The following is a 27500-nucleotide window of genomic DNA, read 5'->3' as shown; positions in this document are numbered from 1 at the left end:
AGTCTGTCCCATAATGTCCATCCAGTGAGTCCACAAAATAAAACCAAAAAGACACAAACAACAAACGGGCCCGAAAATACAGTCTTCCAACTCCATGGAAGCAGAACCAAAACAGGCTTCCAATTCCATGGAAGCCAAACCCGAAAGCTAGACAATGGCCTTATACCAAACTAGCTAGCAGGAGCGACCTGCTTTCCGCGAGGGGCATATCCATCCCTCTGAGGGGCATGTCCATCCCTCCTGGGGTGAGGGGCATATCCATCCCTCCTGGGGGGGCGGAACGTCTTCCAACTGCAGACAAACCACAGTTCCCTGTGGGCCTCACCTGCAGCACACCCCTACCTGTCTGAGCAGAGGAGCGCCTGACAGGGCACATTCCACTCTGCACAGGGACAGAGAAAGCCTAGGTAGGCCCTGAACTGACTCACCTGCCTGGGGCCTCACCTGCTTCTCCTGGGGACATTCACCTGGGCAGACAGCATAATGGCTGTGTCAGACACTGGAAGACTAAAGGCTGCTGCGGGGGCAGGGCCGCTGCTGGGGTGCTGTCTGGGGTGTGGGAGCTGCTGTGGGGGTGGGGTGTACAGATTTAAAGTGTGCCCGTGGTTATTGCTACATGAGTAGAAAGTGGTAGAGCTGGGTCCTCGCTGGTTTGGCTCCATGGATAGAGCATTGGCCTGTGGACTGAAGGGTCCCGGGTTTGATTCTGGTCCAGGGCAAATGCCCGGGTTGTGGGAGGCAGCGGATCAATGATTTTCTCTCTCATCATTGATGTTTCTATCTCTCCCTCTCCCTTCCTCTCTGAAATCAATAAAAATATCTTTAAAAAAAGAGAAGAAAGTGGTAGAGTTGGGATTCAAACCCGTGAAGTCTAATTTCCAAATGGATGCTCTTCAGGCCAGGGATGAATGTCAGCCTGTGAAAAGGCGAACACCGGTCCCCACCGGCGGAGAGCACAGGCTGTGGAATACTATGGAGGAGGCCCTGTGGGTCAGTTAATCAGGAGAACACATGAACCATCCTCCAGTGCAGCTGCTACAGAGAGTCCAGTGTTCCTCAGCCTGCTCCACCTTTGCTCCTAAGGGTCTGTGGGCCCCCCCCCCCCCCCTCCAGCATGCCTTATCAGTCCTCATCTCGGCCACACCTTCTCGCTTCAGCTGGGTTATTCTGTGATGAGCAATTAACAGCCTGTTTCCCTGTGTTTCACCAGAAAACAGGTTTGACCAGCTTTTCAGGATGCTAATACATCATTAGTTCATTATTGCACTGATTCATTCTTGGAGGCAATTACACCTTTACTTCTTGAAGTAGGATGGGCACCATTAGCACTAGGGGCTCAGAGCCTGGTCCTGGCCTCGCTTCTCTGCAAGGCTCAGGAATCCTCTTCTATCCACAAAGTGAATCTGCTTTTTCTTTTGCATCCCTTCACCGGATGCCTTGGTGTGAGTGGTGCCTAATCAGAAGAGCCACCACCGGTTCCCAGGAGCTCTGCGGGAGACTGCATTCTGGATTTAGCATGCATTGTTTGCTAGTGCTTTGTTGCTTTGGGACCATAAGAGGCATTTAAGTGTAAAAGTGAAATCCTTTAAGTAAACCTTATATGAGTGACTTAACTTTTGTACAACTCCTAGAGGTGGTAGTGCCTGAGGAAGGCTCCGGCAACAGGGCAGGAGGCCAGCAAGGCATACACAGGACCATGAGGTCCTGTGACTTTGTACTCTGCTCTGTGTCCTCTGTGAGAAGTCCATAACACAATGCTGTCTTCGGTCCTCGCACTGACTTTTACCCCATTTCCACTGCTCTGAAATCGGGGTGTCACTTGCCTAGAAGTGGTGGCCGTCAGGTGGCTATGCTGGCTTTGACATCCTACTTCAGTGCTGTTTAAATCTGCATTTCCTTGCTCACAGGAGAACTTGGTCATCTCTTCGTAACTTTGTTGGCCATTCAGGTTTCCTATTTTGTAAAGTGCCTATCTGCTTTTTCACAAAAGTCTGAATCCATCTGGAATAGAAATAAGGATCTAATTTTGTCTTCTTCCATATGGATAGTCAATTGTCACCAAATGATATTTCAAATAGTCTTTCTTTTCCCCATTAATTGAGACATCTCACATATATTCTAATAGATTAATAGGTCAGTAGACCAGTTGACTTCTGGCCTCTTTTCTATGTATATATCAATATGCTAATATCACACAATTTAATTATTAAAGCATTATAATAAATCTCCAGTATTCTTCTCTCTCTCTCCCCCTCCCCCCACACCTGTATTCTTCTTCCAAGCCTTTATTAGCTTGGCTTTGCTCTTGAGTCTTCCATATAATTAAGCCATCCTTGAATTCCTGGTATAAACTCTCTTTAGATAAAAAAATAATCCTCCATGACCATCCCTGGATTCAAGTTGCTAATTTATTATTATTTAAATTAGGATTTGTAGAACTGCTCATCAGTGAGATTCACCTGCATGACAACAAGGTTGTACCAGCTTCATAGCATAAATTGATGAGTAGTTATCATTTTCTATTTTCTACGAGATTTAGAAAACATATAGGAAATATCTGTTCCTTCAGTTTGATGAGATTTTATGTCTGTGAAGATTTTTGTATGTCTGTTCATATGCCCATTCAGATGCTCTATTTTCTCTCAAGTCAACTTTGTTAAACTGTCTTTTCTCAAAAGTATCAGTGTCTTCATTTTATTTGTAGTAAAATCAGTAGATTTTCAAATCACAGCAGATTTTTCATTTCTAAATACCTTATCCATTACTTTCTTTACCAATCTTGCCAAAGGTTTATCTATCTTATCAGTTTTCCTAAAGAACCAGTTTTTGTTTCAGTTCATCTTTTCTATTGGTTCTTTGTTTTTTTTTATTGTTTGTTTGTTTGTTTTGTTTGTTTGTTTTTTAAAAATATATTTTACTGATTTTTTACAGAGAGGAAAGAAGAGGGACAGAGAGTTAGAAACATCGATGAGAGAGAAACATCGATCAGCTGCCTCCTGCACACCTCCTACTGGGGATGTGCCCAAAACCAAGGTACATGCCCTTGACCAGAATCGAACCTGGGACCTTTCAGTCCGCAGGCCGACGCTCTATCCACTGAGCCAAACCGGTTTCGGCCTTTGTTTTGTTTTTAATTTTCACTATTTCATTTGTGAAATTTCACTCTTTCATCATATATAAATATAAATACATAGAAAGAACTCTGGAAATACATATGCCAAATTGATAACATGGTAATAATTACCTCTGAGTAGGAGAGAAATGGGTGTTAGTGAAGGTAGACTGTTACTTTTTATCTCATAATAACTATTATATTTTTGAACTTTTAAAATGAGAATATATCTGCATTTTTTTTTTCTGTAATTAAAAAAGAAACAAGTAAAAGCAGGATAACTGTGGCACTAAAATGACCTAGTTTGTGCAACGAGAATTCAGATAACATGGCATCAGCTGCCTCTTTGCCATTTGGAGAGCTCTGCAATGGCAAGAATAATCCCTTTTTTCTCTCACAGTCCTAACATTTTTATTGTGACATTTTCTTTTTTTTAATATATATATATTTTTTATTGATTTTTTACAGAGAGGAAGGGAGAGAGATCGAGAGTCAGAAACATCGATGAGAGAGAAACATCGATCAGCTGCCTCCTGCACATCTCCTAATGGGGATGTGCTCGCAACCCAGGTACATGCCCTTGACCGGAATCGAACCTGGGATCCTTCAGTCCGCAGGCCGACGCTCTATCCACTGAGCCAAACCGGTTTCGGCTGTGACATTTTCTTTTGTTTTTGATGGCACTGCAGTTTAGTCTGACTGAACCTAATAATGATAGGAAATGACATTTCTTGGTTTTAAAAATTAGTCTCTGTAATGACACTGCCACTTCAGGAGCAATTTGGAGTCTTGCTCTTATGTTTTTCTAAGTCAGCATTTATTACCTGCTAATAATCTGTTGCAAAAATTAAAAGAAACCTCAACTATAATTGGAGTTGGGAAGGCCTATCGAGGGAGCTATCACACCTTACCACTTGAGGTCAACTACCCCAGAAAGGAAGACCTCAACTGCAGACCTCAACAGGAAGAAAGTCAATTACAGACCACAACACTTGACTACTTTAATACTCCAGCAGATTCTCCCCCTTCCCAGCAACAAGCCCAGCCAATGGAAACGTCACAGCTTAGCCAATGAGAAGCCACCATCACCTGAATTCTTACTTTCCTTTCATGAACTTTCACTTTTCTTTTGCTGACTTCTTTGTCCCGCCCTCCTTTCTATAAAAGCCTTCTCTCTTGTATAACCCCTCGTAGCATCTCTCTACTTATGAGATGAGTTGCTGCTTGATTCATGAATCGTTTGATAAAGCCAATTAGATCATCCAATGTACTCAGTTAAATTTTGTTTATTAACTACAGAGGAGTGACTGTTCCATGAAATGACTGCTCTCTGTTCCTCGAGCCGGACCCAGGCTAGAATGGAGGTTGCTTTATGCAAACCCCCTTAGAGGCTATCTGATCATAACTGGTGCTCATTCTGATATAAATCAGTACCCCTCCATGGCCTCCGGCTACATACTAGTCCCTGGAACAGGTTATTGTCCTGACCTGGTCAAGCATGAAAATTAAGTTCCTGTACCTGGTAGCACTGACATACCCATTACTATTCCCCTTTTTATCCATATAATTCTCTGTCACCAAGTGGCAGAGGGGCCACTTTGTCTTGCAGCTGCGGAGGACATGCCTCAAATGTAAGTTTCCCTAAATAAACTCTATCAATTGCAAGCCTCTCTCTTCGGTCTTTCCCTGCCCTCCACTTATTGAGGTGAATTTTCAGGCTCGGGGCTCCTCCCTTGGTCTGTGGGTATGAATGTCACCACGACATATGTTGCCTATTTATTATGGGTTGAATTGTGGCTGCTGTTGCTCATTGTTTGACCTCCTACTACGCTGGGAATTCCACCGGGTAGGGCCTTTTCTGGTTTGTTCACTGATGTTTCCCACACCCCCAGAACGGAGTTGATCGTGGATATAAATACTCACTGTAATTCAGTCTTAGGAGATAACAGAAGCCAACGGTGAATATGTTACAAAGCTCTGTCAATATTTTATATGGAAAATCTTGACTCCCTCTTCCTCGTCATTTCCCCACCACTGCAGCTCCGGCTTTCACATTGAGGCTGGGACTCCCAGAGTCCTCTCCCCTCAGGCTCTTCTCTCACGCTCAGGACCTTTGCACCTTTCCCCTCCTCGTGGCAGCGTCATCCAGCCTGGCCTCTGCATGCCCACGCCCGAGCCCTTGTTAATGGCCGTTCCAGAGCAGGAGGAGGCCCCATTTCCCTCTCTTTCCAGATCCTCCCTTTCTTTAACGGTGCCATCCAGGCTCACTCTTCCATCAGGTACATGCAAGGTCTTAGAGTCACATAGCCATGGATTTGAACCCGGGCTCCCTGCATACTAGGCTCTGCTGTGGGATCTAGGCCTTAAGTGTCCTTCTCTTTAAAACGGGTTTAATATTTGGGTCTATGTGGTGCAGCTGCTCTGAGGATTGAATGAGAATGTAGGCACAGTTTAGCATGGAACCTGAAACGTGCTATGTGCACACCACGCTCACTGTCTTCAACATGGAGACATGGGAGCCGGCTCTCCAGAGAAGCCCCGGACGCTGTCCTGGGCGGGCCTAGCCTGACACAGGGAGGCATGCCTGAGGGAAGGGAGGAGCAGGAAGGAAACTCAGGCAGACAGAAAACAAGACCAACCCAGGGCTCACTGCCGTGGGAGGCCTGTAACCTCCCAGGCATGAGGACTTCGCAACCAGGCTAGTCTTTCAGGACAAACGTGAGGCTCGCTGTGACCAACTGCCACCATCGAGTCCTATCCCACCCGGATGGCTCTGGCCACGTCTCTTTGCAAAGTGATCCTACTCTGCAACTCATAGTCAACACGGTGCATTACCAAAATCAGTGGGTGATTATTAACATAAATTATTTAGTAATTAAAGCAATATTTATTAATAAATAGAAAGGTGGAAATGTATGACAAGAATGATTCTCACCTTCATAACAGGAATAACAACAGCTGACAATTATTTCGCTCTTACATCCATTCACAAACTCAGTGACAAATACTAGTATATGCATGTAACCAAGTGAACTTCTCGCAGACTTGGTGATCAGTAAGACATACCAAGGCCAAACGAGTCTCAACACAAATGGTACAGACTGAGGAACAGATGAGCCAAGCACACAGTCTCGGCCAAATTCAAGCTCGGAGATGCAGAAATGACCAGCCGCTCTAGCTGGAGCCGATCATCTGACATATATTTCTTCTCTTTAACTTCACTGCAAAAAGATTTTAAACCTCAACTCCCAAACAATTCAGTTATATTTTCATTAAATTTTGATTTGTCAGCGGAATCATTTCAATAACATCAGAAACAAGACAGTGAAAGGCATGCAGTATGGATTTTCAACATACCAGGTAGTATTCTTCCAACAAGAGCATCTAATAGCCAAAAGGATTCTTCTTCGTTCTTCGTGATAAGAATCAGATATCCCGCTATAAAATTCATTCCCTGAAATTAGAAACATGAGAAACAGAAATCCATGTTGAGCTTTAAAACACCATAAGATTCTGTAATTGTAGTAAGGCTGCTTACTACTAACTTCCCATTTCCCTTGCTTTTCCCCAAAACTTGCATAATTCTAGAATGACCTTTTAGTGCAACTTTGGTGATACTAAGGATCTGACATCTGGTGCATTTAGTCTACAAGAAAAGGAAGAAGAAGAAAATGATTACAGAAAACTCTTCTGAATACTGCCTTAGAAAACTAAAATAAAAAATTCTTCAACCTTATGAAAGCAACTTGCAATTGATTTCTAAAAAAAAATTAATCTAATAGCATGAAACTCTATATCAGAGGGGAAACTACACCAATAGCCATAGTTCATAAAGTCCATAAGGAACATGCTCTGACACACAGGCATGTTGAAAGAGATTCTTGTGATCGAGGCTGTTTGGGGAAATTCATGGCCAAAGGGCAGATGTTGCTGAAATACTCGAAGTATGTGACTCTCTTATCGAAGAGAAACAGCTAGATGAGGGAAGACCAAGGGAGGTGGGCGCTTAACAAGAGTGAGTTAGTGTCATCTCTGGGTGACACGGTTCCAGACTATTTCTGTTTTTCTCTTTGGCTTGCCTGTATTTTCTAAAAGAAGTATGTATTTCTCTAATAATAAGGGAAAAATCCAACTTTTGTCAACCAACAAGGTAAGTATGGACACGGAGACACCAGGCCGGGAGAACACCATGTGAGCAGGAAGGCAGAGATTGGGTGAGGTGCTTAAAAGCCAAGGATTGCCCGAGACCAGAAGCTGGGGGACGCCTGGGACAGAGGCCCCCTCACAGCCTGCGAAGGAACCAGCCGTCCCACACCTCCATCTCAGACTTCGAACTCAGTGGGAGACGATTCCTGTTGTTCACACCTCTCAGCTTACAGCGCGTTGTCATGGCAGCCCCAGGAAACTAATACAACATGTATGTGTGTATCTGTGTGCTTATGTGTAGGTGTGTGTGCGTATCTGTGTGTGTGTGTGTGTGTGTGTGTGTGTGTGTACATATATATTCCAAAGCCAACATAGATTCGAAAAGCCAATAGGGTGTTGACATCATGCCAATATTTAAAATTGTGTGGTTTATTTTTTAAAGCCATTTTAAAAATCCACAAGAACTGTACCTAGAATACTCTTAGGACAATTTCTCAGCCCTCCTGCTTCCCCTTCTGAGAAAGGCAGGTCGAGTCCTTGTTTGAGGACCAGTTAATGGCAGTAATAAAAGCTGAGAATGACAGGAATTCTGTCTGGAAGAATGGGCCCATCCCAGCTCCATCTGCTTGAAGGCACTGCCTCTGGGCACCAGAGCAATATGAACACAATGATGAATTATTCAGGTGAATATGAGCAGTAACTATGATGCCTGTTTTGAAAAGGACCTGCCTCACCCCTTCTCCCATTTCCTCTCTGAGCCGGAGCCACGCCACATGCTGACCACGCAAGAATGCAAACTGCAAAGCACACCCCCCCTCCCCACCCCCTCCGTGCACAACCATTTATTCAAACCTTAGGAAGGACCCAAACTCTCCTGGCTCCCTGGCCTGTATGACCCGCTCTGGAGCCTTGGACCCTGACTGTTAGGTGTATATTTCCCATCAAGATGGGCTTGGCCTGGGCGTGGCTCAGGGGTTGAGTGTCGACCTATGAAACAGGAGGTCACAGTTCGATTCCCGGTCAGGGCATATGCCTGGGTTTCGGGCTCGATCCCCAGTGTGGGTTGTGCAGGAGGCAGCCAATCAATGATTCTCTCTCATCACTGATGTTTCTATCTCTCTCTCCCTCTCCCTTCCCCTCTGAAATAAATAAAAATATATATTTTTAAAATATATATTTTATTGAATTTTTACAGAGAGGAGGGGAGAGGGAGAGAGAGTTCGAAACATTGATGAGAGAGAAACATCGATCAGCTGCCTCTTGCACACCTCCTATTGGGGATGTGCCCGCAACCAAGGTACGTGCCCTTGACCGGAATCGAACCTGGTGGACCTTTCAGTCCGCAGGCCAATGCTCTATCCACTGAGCCAAACCGGTTAGGGCAAAAATATATTTAAAAAAAAGATGGGCTTACTCACCTCCTCTCAAGAAGCCCACCGACGAGCCTCAGGCTCCAGGAGCATGAGAAGCATGCAGCCTCAGAGGCAGGGAGAGCCACACTCCCGTGACAGCCCTGGGCGCCTGCTCGTAGCCACGGCAACAAGCAGCCTTCCTGGTAACAGGAAGTGGGCAGCTCCTGCCAATGGCGGCTCAGGCCTCCCAGGCCTTCGGCCGTATCCCATGCAGCAGCCACAGAGGGCACAGCTGCAGCTGCTCCTCACCAGGGCGCTTGCGTTCCCTGCTGGGAATAAGAGTGTCCCTCTGAAACACCCCAGCCTGAACTGTCCAGGGAGAAACAAGAGGTTTCGTTCCCACCTCATGTGTGCTTCACGCCGCGAATCCAAAACAAGACAGCAACGTGGCAGGCGAGGAGGCATACCGTTACCTTTAATCGCAGGGAAGACTGACTTCCCAAAACCATGTCAAAGGAACAGCCCCCACCCCCACCCTCCAACACACACACACACACACACACACACACACACACAATGCACACTGAGGCAGTAAGGTGCTGTTTGTCCCCTTCGGTTCTAGAAAATACAGCCCTGTGTTCACTTAACTTACTTCCTAGCTGCTTCCCAACTTTCCACCTTCACCCCCTCTCAGGGCCGTCTGACACCAAAAGAAATCATTACGGAGGCTTCACTGCTTTTGTAACAGGGACATGTTTGAAGTCACAGCTTGTGCAGGCGCTATGACTTAGGGAGTTTTGAACTAGATTTTTAAAGAATACTTCACGTAGACCTGAGAGCACCCCTGCTGTAAGTCTGTGGGGTGCCGATCCTTTTCACCTTCCTGGGGCTTACCTGGCAGTACCCCACACCTTGGTTGTGGTGCCCGTAGGCCAAGAGCACGTTGTACAGGGTCTTCTGTAAACACGGATCCGCGCTCCTGCGGAATTTCACATTGTCCGGGAAGGTCCTGTTCATATCTGCAGAGAAATCAACGACAGGATTATTCAGAAGGTGGGAACTGAACGGCCTGTGAGGTACAAGCCCCACCTGGTGATGTGCTGGGCCCCGGCTCAGGTGCAAGGAGTGGTGTCATCCCTGGCTATGCACTTGAGTCACCTGGTAGGGCTGCCCTGAATGGGCAATGAGCACCTGCAGCCTTCACAGTCAAGGTCCTGGGCGACTGGAGTCGGGATGGAAGAAGAGGGCACTCCCAGGACCCCCGTCCTGCTCCAGCCACACCCAGGGGGGCACTGTGGGCCCCAAGAGTGGATCTCTCAAGATCAGTGACAGCAGAGTGGGTTTCCCTGGGGGAGGCCCTTCACCCTGCAAACCTGTCCTCACGCTGCCCCCTCTTAGCTAAGGGGAGGCTTGACTCTAGAACACGTGACAGATGAACATCTTACACAAAACTCTAGAAATGTTTCCCAATTCTGAAGACTGAAAACATAAAGAAGCAGAACACACCAAGATTCCTTTTCAGAGATAAACAGACAAAACCGAAAACTAAGAACTACACAGCCTGGTCGGTGTGGCTCAGTGGTTGAATGTCGACCTATGAACCAGGAGGTCACGGTTCAATTCCTGGTCAGGGCACATGCCCGGGTTGCGAACCCCAGTGTGGGGCAGGTAGTAGGCAGCCATTTGATGATTCTCTCTCATCATTGATGTTGCTATCTCTCTCTCCCTCTCCCTTCTTCTCTGAAATCAATACAAATATTTATATATATAATTTCTTTATTAAGTTATTACATATGTGTCCTTATCCCAACGTTACCCCCCATCCCATTACAAATATATTTTTTTTAAAAAGAACTAAATAAACTTCACACTGTCAACCTTTATCTGCAGGAGGGCTTCCTGGCCAGCCTCTTCCTGCTCATCAGACACCCACTTCCTCAGCCCGGCCCTCCCACCTGGCCGGCCAGGTCGCCAGGACACCAGGGCCCAGTGCAGGGGCACAGGTGCTGGATTAGGCCACTAAGACAACGCCTGACTTTTTTTTTTTTTTAAGATTTTTTAATTGAGTTTCAGAGAGGAAGGGAGTGGGAAAGAGAGAGAAAAAACATCAATGTGAGAGTAAAACATCAATCAAACATCGACCAGCTGCCTCTTTCACGCTCCCGACCTTTCAGTGCACGGATGATGCCCAACCAACTGAGCCACACTGGCCAGGGCCGATGCCTGACTTTTTAAAGCTGAGTTTTATAAGTTAACGCTGTGGACAGGTGCAAGAACATAGAGGATATCAACTTAAACTTTTACATCTTCTCTGACTCTACTGACCCCACTTAGGTAGACGAGTGGTGTGTTTGCTACTGTGCTATGTATGATAACCAAAACAAACCAGATACCCCTCATAGATCGCACTATGGGGCCCACATAACCATTAGCTTCTTCTGTCGTGATCTAAGATAAGCATGCAAGGTGTCTCCCCTCTGTATCTTAGGAAACCCAACCTCTATTTTACTTATTTTTTATAATTTTTTGTTTTTATTAATTTCAGAGAGGAATGGAGAAGGAGGGAGAGAGAGAGAGAGAGAGAGAGAGAGAGAGAGAGAGAGAGAGAGAGAGAAACATCAATGATGAGAGAGAATTCTTGATCAGCTGCATTCTGTTTGCCCCCTACTGAGCTTACAACCTGGGCACGTGCCCTTGACCAGAATCGAACCCAGGACCCTTCAGTCTACAGGCCGACGCTCTATCCACTGGGCCAAGCCGGCTAGGTCCCAACCTCTGTTTTAGCATGATGGCCACAAACCTCTGTGAAATGCTGCAACGGTGATCCTCTGACCCCCCAGGCCTTGTCTGTGCTTATAAAAAAACTAGATCTGGGCAGAACAAGCTTAGTGTCCCAAAATTACATTATTTTTTATTGTTTTCTACAAAAATTTGTTTTGCTTTTTAAATGCCCTCCATAAGTCTGTCACATTCTCCATCCTTGCCTCAGCCTATGCCTTTCAGTTCTGACAACCTGAAGGACACACAGTGTCACAGGGACAGTGAAAAGGAGCTTTGCAACGATTCATGACTGAGTAGTATCATCCCCAAGAAGGTGCCAAGAGGTGGGAGACTTAAGGTTTCTGTTTTACTAGCCATGGATACATTTTTTTAAACTTTTATTTGAATGTATTTAATAATGTATTTGATGATTCTCTCTCATCATTGATGTTTCTATCTCTCTCTCCCTCTCCCTTCTCTGAAATCAATACAAATATTTATATATATAATTTCTTTATTGATTAAGTTATTACATATGTAATATGTAGAGGCCTGTTGCATGAAGAGATTCGTGCAATAGGCCTTCCCTTCCTTTGGCTGATGGCACCGGTTTTCCTCTGGCACCCGGGACCCAGGCCTTCACTCTGGCTGGGCTCCGGCCAGAGCCCCCTGCCCCAGCCATCAGGCCTCGCGGCTCCGCTGATCCCAGGGCTGTGAGGCCTCGCTGCTCTGCCGGCTTCGGGGTCATTTGGCTTCAGGGTCTTTTGGCTCCACTGCTTTGAGCCTACGTATGCAAATTAACCGCCATCTTTGTTGGCGGTTAATTTGCATATCACCCTGATTAGCCAATGGGAAGCACAGTGAAGGTACGGTCCATTACCCTTTTTGTCTTTTATTAGATAGGATGAGTATGATACATTTGTGTTACAATTAATGAAGTAATTAATACACTGTCATTAACTAAAATCCCTAATTCATTTGATTGTTTGTTTTTTTGTGTCTCTGAGTGGGCTTGAATCATTTCGATTTTTAAAAAATTTCCACAAATTTGGTTTTTTTCTGGAATTCTAAGCATTCCAAAAACTGCACCTGGTCAGGAGAAAATGAGTGCTTTCATTTTCATTTTTTACTAATTCAGACTAGAATGACCAGTTGTGCTCATTTTTTTAAAAAAATATATTTTATTGATTTTTTACAGAGAGGAAGGGAGAGAGATAGAGAGTTGGAAACATCGATGAGAGAGAAACATCGATCAGCTGCCTCCCGCACATCTCCCACTGGGGATGTGCCCGTAACCCAGGTACATGCCCTTGACCGGAATCGAACCCGGGACCCTTTAGTCCGCAGGCCAACGCTCTATCCACTGAGCCAAACTGGTTTCGGCACTTTTTTTTTGGTAATGTTTTTTGTTATGAGAAATTTTTTCATGTTTTTAAATCTTTCTATGGGAAATGCTACCTTCAACTGTACAAGTGAATGTGAACAGGGACATTCAGACTATGCTTACATGGATGAAACATCCACTCTACTAATCCTATAAAATTATTTGTCCAGATTCCAAAAAAAAATAGACACAGAATTACCATGTGATCCAGCAATTCTACTTCTGAGAATATACCCAAAGAGCTGAAAGTAGGGTTTCGAAGAGATATTTGTCCACCCATGTTCATAGCAACATTATTCACAATAGCCAAGAGGTAGAAGCAACCTTAGTGTCCATCAAATGGGTGAATTTTAAACAAAACTGTGCATATACATACAATGAATAATTATTCAGCCTTAAAAAGGAAGGAAATGCTACACATGCTATAACATGGGTGAACCTTGAGATCATTATGCTCAGTGAAAGAAACCAGTTACAAAAAGACAAATACTGTACGATTCCACCTATAAGAGGTACTTATGAGAGGGCAGAAATAGAATAGTGGGGACCAGCTATAATCGTAAGAAATATTAATCATGCTCTGTTAACCGTGATTGTTTCGTTCTGATTAAAGAAAGCACATTCTAACCTGACTGGGAGTTGGCTGTGGGGCCTGGGAGCTCACCTGGAAATTTGGCCCATCCTCCCCATCTGGGAGCTGCCTATTATCATGGAAAGATGAACAACCTTGTTGCAGAAACAGAGCCGCCAGCGAGGACCCCCAGCCTTTGCATACCCACAGGCCTTTGCAAATCTCCAGCCCTCATTACATGAAAACTGTCCATTTGGCATACACTTGTTCTTACTTCACCATGTAATCTTTGTCCTACCTAATATACTAGTAAGCAGCTGGCTTATGGTGGGGTCAGAGCAGATTTTTGCTGTTCTCCCATACTGTGGGCATTTTGGGAATAAATGCTCATATATGACTCAACCCTCTCTCTGCTTAATTGGCTCAAGTAGTGACAGGCAGCCTAGACCCATTGATTGTCCGGTTACACTTAGAGTCATCAAATTCCTCGAGACAGAAAGTAGAATGGTGGGTACCAAGGGCTGGGGGACAGGAAGTCAGTGTTTAATGGGAACAGAGTTTCAGTTTAGGAAGATAAAATGGTAAGTTTTATATTATATATATTTTACCACAATAAAAAAATATTTATCCAAAAATACTGGCACTAAACAGAGCCTCTAAATTCATTTGTGAAACCAACAGCAGCATTCTATTTTGTGTACTATGCTCAGCCTCCCTTGGACCTCCCACCTGACTCGGCATTTCTGGACCTGCTGAGTGATACCCCAGGCTGTGCCTGCAGAGCCAGCAACAGCTTCTGTTCTGAGCCCTTTGACCCCAGTTTGCTGTGCAATCAGGATGCAGCCAGAGGGTTCAGCACCCCCAGCCCTCCCCACTGGTTCCAACGCTGGGCATATGAGACCCTGAGGACTGAAGGACCCCATTCCTTATGACAGGGACACACCACCCACTCTCCCACTGTCACAAGTCAGTGTGACAACCTCTCAGCACTTGAAAGTAATTGAAATTTTAAAATGAACTATTTGTGTTTATATATTTATTTCCCCAAAACTGTTAAAATCAGAATGGCAGATGTATTTCCTTAAAATGTAATTATTCAATTTAGGTTAAACTTTTTTTTTTTTTTGAGCATTTTGAACTTTTAAGAGCCAGAGAGCCTATGTAACTACTAGAGGCCCGGATGCATAAAATACGTGCAAGAGTGGGCCTTCCTTCCCCGAGCTGCTGGCACTGGCTTCCCTCTGGCACCCGGGACCTGGGCTTCCCTCGCAGCCCTGGCTTGGTCCGGAAGGTTGTCCAGTCTAATTAGCATATTACGCTTATATTATTATAGAAGATGTGGAAAGTGGAGGAAAAAGAGATCGGAGGCCAAGAATGCCAGCATCCCTATACAACTATTAAGAGTTTGACACAAAGAAAGAAAACTCTGGTGTGTGGCTTTAAGAGACATGTGTAGCTGGACCTGTAAGTCCCACATACTCCTGGCAGGCACAAATCCCTTACAGCATTACCTACTGCATTATGACCGCTGCTCAGCGCCCTTCTCATTCCCCTGGAGGGCTTCCTCATGGAAGAAGTCTGGTCTCCCCATGGTCATTTTCCTCACTAGCTAGCTAGGTGCTCAAATATTTGCTGAATAAATTAAAGACATTGTTCTCACCTGGCCAGTGTGGCTCAGTGGTTGAGTGTCAGTCTATGAACCAGGAGGTCAAGGTTCAATTCCCGGTCAGGCACATGCCCAGGTTTCAGGCTCAATCCCCAGTGTGGGGCGTGCAGGAGGCAGCCGATCAATAATGATTCTCTCTTACCATTGATGTTTCTATCTCTCTCTCCCTCTCCCTTCCTCTCTGAAATCATATATAAAAAGACATCGTTTTCCCTTCATGAACACTTAAGTTTTGATTTTCCTTTAAGAAAAATATAATTTCAAATTGAAATCGGTTGGTGCATCTGTAACCATGTTTGTTTCTTTGTCAACGTCATGACTTCAAAGACGGAGTACAAACCCGATTTGGGGATAATTCCCGCTCCTCCTCCTCCCGCCTGGGCACCACGCACCAGGGAGGGATGCCATGCTCACCTGTCCTGATGGCCTCCTCCAGGCTGTCGTTCCTCTCTCCCTGGAGAAGCTGGTGGTAATAGCCAGGGTTCCTCTCCATCTGGGCCTGGGCTCCACTCACCCCCATCCACACGCGGGCCCTGTGCTCGAGTGGAACACCTTTCCGGATATAGCGCTTCACTGAAACCGAGAGAAGGGACAGTTTTAGAAGGGCAGACAGACATGTCCCAAGGTCAGGACCTCATAGAGGGCCCTTTGAGCAAATGGCACTAATTTCAGTGCCTTTAGATCACCAGTTCTCTCCTTAAATCAAACATCAAAAAGCTGCTAAACTTCATACATCACCCCTGAAACTGGTACATACACTCATTACAGGTTCCTGCTCTCTCTCCCAAACTGAGCACAACCAAGTGGGAGGCTGCAATAACCCCATCCTTCTTCTTCACTGTCCAGACAGGGGCCTCAGAGGCCATCCACTGGTCCTCCCTCGCCTCTTGCCACACAAACTGTGCCAGACTCCACAGATGTAAAGACAGGTTAGCCGCAGGCCCAGCCTCGATCCCCTGCTCGGGGCAACTCGGACCAGAAATAGTCACTGTGACCCAGGCACTGCACAGGGGAGGAAAACTGGAGGGACAGAGCCAGCCCAAGTGAAGGGACAGGAAGCAGGAAGAGACCCTCCACTGGTCCTGGGAGCTACAGGCAGAGCCTCGAGGGCTGGAGGGTCAGGTGTGGGCAGGGACAGACGCTGAGGCCCTAGTGCACCAGGCTCAGATGCACTGTCCTTGCCTGGAGGCGATGGGGACCGAGGTCACATGGATGTTCTGGAAAGTCCGCTGGGGGCAGAGACCAGTGAGAGGGCAAACTGAAAACAGGAGACAGCAGGTCTCTGAGCCGTGAGCTTGTGTGCAGCACCTGGCTGGGAGCGACCGGCCGCAGCTGCAGATGCCCTGGTCTTGTTTTGCAGCTGATCTCTATAAATTGAGAACTACAACATTTGGGAGGAATATTTTTATTGAAAATAAATATGTGAAAAGGTATTCAGTAGTTTTCTATTGACCATAGAAACATATAGGAAAATAAGCCCAAAACCATGAGTGACCTCAATAATCAATATTCAACGCCCAGCCAGTGTGGCTCAGTGGTTGAGCATCAAACAATGAACCAGGAGGTCACAGTTCGATTCCTGGTCAGGGCACAGGCCTGTGTTGCAGGCTTGATCTCCAGTGGGGGGAGTGTAGGAGGCAGCCAATCAATGATTCTCTCTCATCATTGCTGTTTCTATCTCTCTCTCCCTCTCCCTTCCTCTCTGAAATCAATAAAAATATACTGTTTTAAAAAAGAAAAGGACAAAATTAGAAACAGACCCACATAAATAGAATCAATTGCTTTTTGACAAAGTTGCAAAGGAACTTCAATGCAGATATAGAATAGTCTTTCCAACAACAAATGTCCAAAATAAAAAATACCAAAATATTAAGTGCTGGCAGGAATGTGACACAGCAGGAAATCTCATTCATTGATGGCAGAAAAACAAAATTGTACAGCCACTTCGGAGAGACAGTTTGAAATTTCTTACAAATTAAACGTACAGTTACCATATGACCCAGGATTCTCAATCCTAGGTATTTCCCCCAAGAGAAATGAAAGCTTAACTTCACATAAAACACTGTAGGTGAATATTTATAACTAGAGGCCCAGTGCATGAAAGTCGTGCACTTGTGTCCCTCAGCCCGGCCTGCGCCCTCTCGCAGTCCGGGAGCCCTAGGAGGATGTCCAACTGACAGTTTAGGTGGGCCTAAGCTGGCATTTGGACATCCTTAGCGCTGGTACAGAGGCGGGGAAGGCTCCTGCCACTGCTGCTATGCTCGCCAGCTGTGAGCCTGGCTTCTGGCTGAGCGGCGCTCCCCCTGTGGGAGCACACTGACCACCAGGGGGAAGCTCAAATGTTGAGCGTCTGCCCCCTGGTGGTCAGTGCACGTTATAGTGACTGGTGGACTGGTTGACTTTCTGCCCCCTGGTGGTCAGTGCATGTTATAGTGACTGGTGGACTGGTTGACTTTCTGCCCCCTGCTGGTCAGTGCACATTATAGTGACTGGTGGACTGGTTGACTTTCTGCCCCCTGGTGGTCAGTGTGCATCATAGCGAGTGGTTGTGCAGCCTTAGCATATTATTAGCATATTAACTTTGATTGGTTGAATGGACAACCAGAGGACCGGACACTTAGCAAATTAGGCTTTTATTATATAGGATGTTGGCCTCACACATCCTAAATGTCCTTTGACTGATGAACAGATAAAAAAATAAATTGTAGCCCTAGCCAGTCTGGCTCAGCGGATAGAGCGTCAGCCTGCGGACTGAAGAGTCCCAGGTTTGATTCCAGACAAGGGCATGTACCTTGGTTGTGGGCACATCCCCAGTAGGGGGTGTGCAGGAGGCAACTGATCGATGTTTCTCTCTCATCGATGTTTCTAACTATCTCTCTCCCTTCCTCTCTGTAAAAAATCAATAAAATATATTTTTTTAAAAATTGTAGTACACCATACAGTGAAATATTCCTCAACAATAAAAAATGAACTATTGATACACCCAAGATAATGGATGCATCTCAAACACATTATGTTAACTGAAAGAAGCTAGACTCCAAAGGCTACAAGTGATCCCACTTATGGCACATTTTCTGATGGCTGAAGAGATCAGCGGTTGTCGGGGGGGGGGTGGGGGACTGCCCACAAACAGGCAGCAGAAGGCGATTCTGAAGGTGATGGACTACTTTGACTCTTGCTTGGGCTGAGGTTATGTGACTCTATGGGTTTGTCTGAATTCATAGAACTATACCCCAATAAGAGCGAATTTCACTACAAATTCTAAAAAGTAATTTAAGAAAGGGGTCCATGGGGGGAGATGACATATGTAATACTTTCAACAATAAAGATTTAAATAGCAAAAAAGAAAAGTAATTAAAAAAGGGAAAGTACAAAATGGCTAAACCCCTCACTATGGAGTTAGACACTGGCTCTACTGTGACTTCCTAGCCTCAAACCTGGAGCAGGTCTCCGTTTTCTCATCTATAAAATATAAATAAGGCACTCAGTCTAGCAGCTGAACTACAGTCGGAGCTCACGTTGGAGAACACATGTCTTTGTTACTTTTGGATGTTTGCTATCTGAATTTACAATGTTTCTTCAGGAAAGAATGAAAATAGTTTACTTGCCCTCAGAGACTAACACTTTCCCAGGGCAGGGCTCACCCACAGGTCATCGCTGACATTTGCAGAAGAATAAAATAGAAAGGAAAAACAGTGGGAACATTTTTTATTAAAAAAAAGAAGCCAGACACCAGAGAATTAACCTCCAACTGCCTGCCCCAACAAAGTTAAGCAAACCTCCAGTTTGGGGTATTTGTCTTTGAAAAATGTTTTTGTAAATTATTTCTAATTTACATGGTGCCGATCTCCTAAGCCACTGGGAGGGAGATCTAGAAGAGGCACGCGGCTAGGAGGCTTTTCCCCTTGTGGAGTCCCTTCACCTCAAGATGGGACATGAACAGGAGTAAGGACAGGAGCTAGGTCAAGCCAGGGCTAAGCTTGTTGAACTTGGCTTCAAGGTTGTGGGAGGAAGAGTAAGCTGTCTTAAGGCTCCTACTGGATATTTGCTGTAGACAAAGAAAAATAAAAATATTCATCATATCCACCAGTAGCATAATCAAGCAGCACACTAGTAAGCTACTTGAACATACACTGAATGTCAAGGTTTATAGATACTTGTGTTACTGGAGACTTTAAGATAGGCAACACAAATGAAAATCCTCCCCCAAAGAGAAAAAACAAAGCAAAACAACAACAACAACAAAAGCAAGATAAGGTGAGAAGAACAGGATAAAGGGAGATTTCAGAGTGTGCTTGCTGATATGCAAGGATGAGGTTCCAAGACTGAGTTCCTTGGTCACTGCAGGACCAAAATCCCTTACATGTCATCTCTTCCTCGAGATGTCTGGTACCTGACTACACAGCAGTCAGCCTAGGATGCGTGGCCGGAAAAAACTGGATTCCCAATTCTGGAACAACTTGTCCAGCTGTGTTTATCCCTGACAGCCATGCTCTAACTGCTTCCTTGTCACACCCGGAAACTACAGCAAGCTCCAGTGGCAACACCCTGGATCACAGGCCCCTGTGAGGTCACACCACACGCTCTCCCTGAATTAATCTGTGTCACTTCCTGGAACGACATCAGGCCATGAGACTCTCCAGTTCACCTTGACACTGAATCCCATCCCCTAGGCTGAAGGCTCGTCAGGAATCAAACATATTTATTCCTAAACCTGTTAGCTTTCTGTAAAGATGCTTGTCACCATAATCACACAGTTTAACTGACATTACATAAATCTTAGAAGTATTAAAGCAAGCAAGCAAGAATTATTTCAGTAAAAACCAAGCTAAATTTTTAGAGAGCTGCAAGAGACAGCTACCCAACGCAAAAGCAAAACAGAATCTTAGAATCAGATTTAAGACAACTGCAGGATGGGGAAAAGGCTAAACATCTGGGAGGAGTCTGTATTCAGATTGCTTTTATTCCTGCTCTACGTGAAAAACACACCAAAAAAACAACAACAAACAAACAAAAAAAACCCAATACTGGAAAACAGAGACAATGAATTGAGAGTGTGATACAAAATTTAAATTAGTGGACCCACCTATTCAAAGGAAAGGAGATGATAGGACAGAATTGAATGACAAACATCCACTTGCTGTGATTCTCTGCTTTAACTGGCCTCTGGGTTAGTAGTCCAGAGTCAGCCATGTTGGACAGGAGGCCTTCTTCTGCACTAAAAGCAAACTGCAGCCCCATGGTGTGGCTGCTGCATTTATACACATGTGTGCATGCACACACTCATGTGTGTGCACCCCCTTCCCGGGGAAGACGAAAGGACAGTCACCATGATCAGTCACCTTTATAGGAGAGTGGAGCCTGGGCAGGAGAGAAACTTAGCATCACTTTACATCTTTTAGTATGGTTAAGACATTTTACCATGCATGTAAATTATGTTTACTTTTGAATACTTGTATGTAACTTTTTAAAACAAAAAGACTAGTCAACTTTTAAAAATAAATTGAAAGGAAAAATTAAAGGCAGCCCTGGCCAGTGTAGCTCAGTGGTAGAGCTTCGGCCTTCTCACCTAAGGTTTTGAGTTGCGGGTTTGATTCCCAGTCAAGGGTCAAGGGCATGTTCGAGGGTTGCAGGTTTGTTCCCTAGTCAGGGCGCATTCGAGAGGCAACCAATGGATGTGCCTCTCACCTCTCTCTCTCTCTCTCCCTCTCTCTCTCGCTCTCCTCATCCTCCCTTCCATTCTCTGTAAAATCAATGGGAAAAATATCCTCGGTTGAGGATTTTTAAAAAAACCAAAGGCAGATGTGCTGCTGGAAACACATTAACACACAAGGCCCATATGTTTCATGTAGGATGGTACATGGTACATTGGAAAATATTAGCTTTCTGTAAAGCAACAAAGGACCAACTTTAAGGTCCCTTCCAGCTGGTTTTATGAAATGATAGTTTCCCTGAGTTTTTGTGTTTTTTTAATCCTCACCTGAGGACATGCTTAGAGAGAGGAGGGAGGGAGAGAGTGAGAGAGTCATGGATGTGAGAGAGAAACAGAAATCGGTTGCCTTCCATATGTGTCCCAACCAGAGATCGAACCCGAAACTCAGGTATGACTAGAAATCAAACCAGCAACCTTTTAGAGCGCAGGATGATGCTAAAAAAAATGAGCTATTCTGGCTGGGCTAGCTGAGTTTTTACTAAGCACCCCCATCAGTAATAGCCTGGAGGAGGGAGGGCTGTCCAGTGTCTAGGGATAGCCCCTGAACCCTGACCTACAGGGCAGCAAGTTCCCAGACCCACCTGCTTACACCCCGCCCTCTGTCAACTCCACAAATACTTTCCAGGCGTCTACTGTGTGCTGGGACCACTTTGGGCCCTATGCACTAACTGCTTTAAAAGCAAAAATTGATCTCTCCATCCCCTTGCTCATAATTCCTTTTACAGCTGGCTTCTGTCTGCCAGGTCCAGGTGATGTGTGGCTACATGGGGCCCCGTGCAGGGTCCCCTGGCTCCATCTCTGGCCCTTTCTACACACACCCCTAATACTCCAGTCACACAGTTCTGTCCCTTGCCTCTGACCCCGTCCTCAGCCTTAATTGTCATCAATGTCCTATTTCAGGAAACCTGTACACACCTCTCTGCACCATTTATCTGACTTCTCTTAACTCCTACCAAGGGGCACACTTCTACCAACCCCCTTCCACCTGCCCAGCAGTTACCACCTAAACCAGTGGTTCTCAACCTTCCTAATGCCGCGACCCTTTAATACAGTTCCTCATGTTGTGGTGACCCCCAACCATAACATTATTTTCGTTGCTACTTCATAACTGTAATTTTGCTACTGTTATGAATCATAATGTAAATATCTGATAGGCAGGATGTATTTTCAGGGGTCGCGACCCACAGGTTGAGAACCGCTGAAACACTTCATTCATTCATTCATTCATTCATTCAAACACTGAAGCAATTACCCTGACCAATCCCTGCCAGCAGAGAGGGATCTTGGAGTCCAGCAGGGGAGACAAATGATAAAATAAATCAGCTCTGCACTGCATGAGACAGCGAGGAGAAAATAAGCAGAAAAGGGTGAAGAGTGTGTGGCTGTGTGGTGTGATGGGGGAGTGCCATTCCAGACAGGAGCTCCGGAAGGCCTCATGGAAGTGGCATTCCAGTCAGCCCCTGAAAAAGATGGGAGGGGCTGGGGAAGAGCCCCAAGGAGAGGCAGGTGCTAGCCTGGGGTGTGCTGGAGGAAGGGAGAGGAGGAGGCCTGAGGGAGGGGGCCCCAGGCCTAGAGAGAGAAGGGAAGGGGCTGGGGCAGAACAGGTGAGGAGGGGTCCAGTAAGGGACGCAGGGAGGGCTTGGTCACAGGCATGGACAAGCAGAGAGCCCTGGCCAATCTCATTTTGAGAAGCAGGAAACCAACTTTCTTCTGGAAAGCAAGCAGGCCCATCTTCTGGAAAGAACACCCCTGTACCTCAATTCAAAGCTTGGAGCCTCAACTTGGGCCTACGTAGGACACACACCTGCCTGCCATTTCCCAATCTCCGGATCCCTAGGAAAGATGCCAGACTCAAGGCAGCCTCCCTGGATTAGGGGTGCCTGAGGAATCCTGAACCCCTCTTCCCCCGAGCATTTGTCAGCCAGTGACCTGGTGGTTGAGTGCGTGGTGGACCAAGTTCCAAACTCACCTCTCATGCTTTTCTGGACACTACCGCTTCCCTTTAGAAGTTTAGACCATTTTATTGCTCTTCTAGTGAGTACCACCAGATAGGTGGAAAAGAATTCTTCATAAGCCGCATAATCAAAATCCTCAGGCCTTTCAAACCCATACGCATCGATCCTGCAATACAAAGAGACGCCCTGTAGCCCCAGATCAAGCTCCCCACGCACGTGCGACCAGCGGCACAGACCGCCCGCCCTGCCAGGGTCCCGTCCCGGGGTCCTCTTCCACGCCCCGCCCGCGGGTCCTCGCGTGGAGGGGCGGGGTCGTCAGGGGCCGTGACCACCCGCGGGGGGCGGGGTGGGGGGGCGCGCCCTGGACCCACCCCCGGTGCCGAAGGGGGTCTTGGGCAGAGAGCGGCAAGAATGCGCCCCGGCCGAGGAAGGTGCAAGGGCCAGCACCCCCACCGCCTACCGTCCCACTCCTCGCACCCCCAAATCCCGCGACGTCCCACTCCCGCATCTCCAGATCCCGCGCCACCACCCTCGCACCCCAGGCTGGGCGAGGGGCGTCCCGGGCCTGAGCGCCCACCTGGGGACGCGGTCCCGCGCCGCCTGCTCGCGCTCCGAGAGCTCCATGCGGAGGAGGCGGGTGGCTGCCCGGAGCCGCCCAGACCTCGGCGGGTGGGGGTGCCCAGTCCGCCTCCCGGGACTCGGGCAGCCAGAGTCCTTCCACCGCCGCGGGCGCAGGGAGGCGGTGCGGGGGGCCGGCGGCAGGGGGCGGTGCTAGGAGTGGGGGAGGGGGCGGTGCGGGGGGCGGGGCCAGGGGAGGGGTGAAGAGAGGGGGGGTGGTGCTGCAAAGAGGGGGAGTGGGAGGGGGAGGGCAGAGATAGTGCGGGGGTGGGGGGGGTGCGATGAGCGGCGTGGGAATAAGGCGGGGGCCGGGGAAATGGAGGGGAGGGGCGGGGGGGGGGGGCCCTGAGCGAGGGGGAGAGGCGGGCGCCGGGTTGCACCTGCTCCCCGGCCCCTGCGGAGGGCGGAGGGCGGAGTCGGAGGCCCTGGAGCCGGGAGCCTGGCAAGGGGTAGCCCTGCCCACGACTCCCTCCCGGCCTCAAGGGAGAGGGCGCTGGGAGCTAGGGAATGGGGCCCGGGTGCAGGGTGGGGACGGGGTGGAAACGGGGATGGGGGTAGACCGGGGAACGGGGTGGGGTGCAGGGGCTTGAAGGGGGCTCCGCGGGAACCGGATGAGGAGACCCGAGGGGCGGGATGGGGGGGCGCTGGGCAGGATGGGGACTCAGGGCGGGATGGTGGGCAGGCGGGAGCCTCCGGCTAAGGGATGGGGGAACCAGGGGGTGGAACCGGGGCCGACTGGCAGCGCGTCCGCCCAGCCTCCAGGCCTCTTAGACCCTGAGTAAAGGCTGGAGAAGACCATCAGGTTGGATTCCTCCGAGATTCCTTCAAGCCTGAGTGCGCAGCAGTTCCAAAGGCCAGAGTTCTGACTTGTGATACCTTTTTTATTTGCTTTATGCAGAAAAGCAAGTTCTCGTTCTCTCTCTCTCTCCCTCTCTCTCTCTCTCCCTCTCTCTCTCTCTCCTGCAGCCTACAGTTCAGACCTGAGAACCTGCCCTGTTCCTTCCTGCCTTCCCTTCTCCACCCAACCCCAACTGCAGTGAGCCGGGCCTAGGAAATGGCAGCTGCCAGGAGCCGCGGTGTCAGACTGGCCGGCCTTGGCTACTACAACCCAGCAGCTGGAGGGATGTGCCGCCCTGCAGGGTTGCCATCTGGGGTGACCTGGAGTTAACAGCTCAGGCATCTGCACCACTCCCCGAACTGCAGCCGGCAGCTGTGGGGGCTGCCGCCTCCCTAGTGCCGTGTCCAGAATCCTGGGAGCATGAGTCAACGCCCCGTACTCTCGGAAAATGAACAGCCGTCTGATCTCGCAGCTTCTTCTGCCTCTCACTTCTGAAGGAAAGCACCACCGAACAAAAACAGTCTATCAGCCACTCCTCCCTGGAGAGCCAGGGCTGCCCTGCTTTCCCTAGCTGTGTGTGTGTGGGGGGGGAGGGAGGGGGAGGGGGGGGTCCCAAAAATTTGCCTGAACTGTGTGTTTTGAACTTTGCGTCGGAAATGTGGTGAGATAAAAGGAAACTTAAGATGCTTTAAGATTTAAGGTACTTTTGTAGCCTTAGTCCTCCACATCCCCAAGGTCTTTTTTTTTTTTTTTTTTTAAATAAATAGTGGTCTCAGAACAGTAAGCAATCAGGCAAATAAGGAAGACAGCTCTTCTGCAAATGTTCCGTGACCACCTTCCTGTGCCCAGAAACCCGCTCCACCATGGCCAGCCCACCTTTGAGGAAAAGTCTCCCTGGGACTCCGGATGCTCTTTCTCCAGAAAAGTACCCATAAGCCACTGCTATGTGCGGTAGAAATAATACCGCCCGCTTTCCACTGCCAGGGCTTCTGCGAGCCAGCCTGGGAGCTTAACGTTGGTTGTTCAGGGGTGTTCCGTCTGAGGGCTCAACAGGAGCCTGGGAAGTAATTTGGGGCCCCCTCTAAATCGGGGACGTCAGTCTGCCCATTGTTAAGCCTCTCCAAACCCTGCAGGACTAGAGGAAAGTCAGTGCTTGGGTAAGCATAACCCAAGTGCCGGTTCTGCCAACCTTCCCAGTGTGCTGGTTCTGGGAAAATTCTTCAGGCTTTCAGCTCCGTTCACAGCATTTTGCTTTTGAAAGACAAAGTGTTGCTTCTTTCAAAGACCCCTTATCCACGCTCTGACCTCCTTGGCACATTGCCAGCAATGGTCCTTTCTTCTGCAGGCTCAAGTCCACAGATAGGGTGACTTACTCTTACACAATTGTGGGGGGATCCCGTCGGCCCACACCACTTCACCTCTGCTGGGCCTTACAAAACAGAACAGGCACACAGCGACCTCCCCCTGATCCCCATCCTGTAGTTTTTGCCCTGTTCCCTTCCTTGTCGGTCTGCCACAGGTCCACGGGAATGACTGAACCCCTCTCCGCTCCGACCTCCCTATGGGCCCAAACCCCATTTCCTACTTCCTGTTGCAGTTTCTGTGAGAATATCTGGCACTTCTCTTGCACTCAGCATCGTGTGCCCCCAAACCATTCAGCTTCCAGCCCTGTTGGCACAGCTCTGCTATTCCCATCCCTCCTGGCAGTCCCGGTGGACACTTCTTACTTCCTCAAGGCCCCTCTTTTCTGTAACTCCTGCCCTTCTCCAGATGGGCCTCAGGGTCCCAGCCTCACTCCCCTCCTACCCACTTCTTCACAACCGCATTGGAGAGCAGCCTTGGTCCCGTGGCTCCAATGCCCGGACAGGAAGCACAGACCACGGGGTACATGCCTTAACCTTGAGTGTGATGGCAGTGCCCCAGATCAAGTGTATTTTGGAGCCAGATAAAGCTAGAGTGTGAACTTTCTATGTTGGGAATAAGTTAGATAGGAGCGGGGCTGCCCTCCAGGAAGAGTGGAAGGAAAGATAGAAAGGACCAGAGCCCAGGGCAGGCAAGGACAGTCAGCAGCCAGAGGGCGATGTAGCCAGAAGGGCCTCGGGAGGTCTGAGGGCTGCTGGAACCCCACCAGCGTGCCCCGACTCCCCTTGCACAGCTCCCCAAGCTCCCCTGTGTCCTTGGTGCACCTCCACCACCTCCCCATGCCCAGTGCTCTGAGTGTCCTGGGCACCTTCCTGGCCACCTCCCTTTCCTCAAAGCGGGCAGCTGTGATAATCCGTGATGGATAGATCACGTCGGAGTAAGGAAACCACACTGTGTGCACACCCCAGGAGGGAGCGTGCAGCCTGCGCAGAGGCAGCCAGCCCACGCCCGGCCTCCCCAGAGCATCCCTTCCTGGTGCTCCGGGGAAAGCTGTGTGAGGAGCCCGCTTTGCAGCACTAAACCTTCTGGACACCAGGGGGCTGGTCAGTCCGGGTATGAGAATTCCTGCACAGGGGACCCAGGTCCTCTGGGGAGGCGGCACTGAGAGAGGCATGTGCAAAAGCTCTGGAGCCACCACCCAACGATGTCCCTCTTCCTGCAGGAATTCCTGTTCTCATTACTTGATTAAAAGAGCTGCTAGGAGTGCCCCTTCCTCCAAGACTAACAGACATCTAGGGGACAGCCATAGACCTGTGGGTGATGGAGGGACAAAGGTAACATCTGAACTTGCTGACCCATTGCAGATCCCGGCAGCAGCCCACTGGACACCGAGTGCTTCCCAACGTGTGGCAAAGGGTGCCCAGCGCCACGCTGGGTCTCCTTGTGATGCCCTCAGACCTGAAGCCAGTAGAGCTTTTGCACATGCTGTGGGGTTGCAGGAGTCACAGGTGCCAGGGAAGGGTGTCTTACCCAAAGTACAGCTGTGCTGCTCAGACGCCCACCTGGGGACCCAGTGAGATGTGGATCCTGATTCAGCGGGGCAGGGTGGGGGTGGGGTAGTCTGAGACCCTGCATTTCTCACAGGCTCCCACATCTGGTCCATGAGCCATAGTCTGTTCAACAAAGGGCTGGATGGGGAGAGCATTATAGATGAAAAGAAGCTTAAGAGAGGGAGGCTCTTGGAACTGATCCTCTTGCCTTGAGATCCAGCCTTGACTTTGGCCCCCATCCAGCTGGCTGTGCACTTCAGCTCCCTGGTCTGGGGCAGGGCCAGCACCCAGCCTTAGAGGCCTATTTTGACTCTGGGGATTAATGTGCACAAATGTACGCCTCCCACTCAGAAAGTCTGAATGGGTTCAGAACTGGCCTCTTCAAGATGCACTCTTTTGGTAGGTGAATTGTTTTGAGCCGAAGGCAATTGAGACCCTGCAGGATCATGAGAAACTTTCACCTCTCCCTTCAA

At 48.2% G+C, this 27500-nt stretch overlaps 1 protein-coding gene across 1 annotated transcript in view; it reads right to left on the bottom strand.

Moving 5' to 3' along the window:
- GRTP1 (growth hormone regulated TBC protein 1) overlaps positions 1-23386 on the bottom strand; it is a 31333-nt gene extending 7947 nt beyond the window's left edge. Inside the window, exons 1-5 of the mRNA XM_081085061.1 lie at positions 23237-23386; positions 22674-22825; positions 15406-15564; positions 9505-9629; positions 6470-6566 (exon numbers count right to left, since the gene is read on the bottom strand). Coding sequence (XP_080941187.1) covers positions 6470-6566; positions 9505-9629; positions 15406-15564; positions 22674-22825; positions 23237-23283 — 580 coding nt within the window. The 5' untranslated portion in view covers positions 23284-23386. The remainder of the gene's footprint in view (positions 1-6469; positions 6567-9504; positions 9630-15405; positions 15565-22673; positions 22826-23236) is intronic.
- Between the last annotated feature and the right edge of the window lie 4114 nt (positions 23387-27500).

The sequence above is a fragment of the Myotis nattereri genome (genome assembly GCF_964212035.1).
Source record: "Myotis nattereri genome assembly, chromosome: 2".
Taxonomy (NCBI): Eukaryota; Metazoa; Chordata; class Mammalia; order Chiroptera; family Vespertilionidae; genus Myotis; species Myotis nattereri.
Note: the sequence above shows the minus strand (reverse complement) of the source record. Positions and strands in the feature narration are given on the sequence as shown.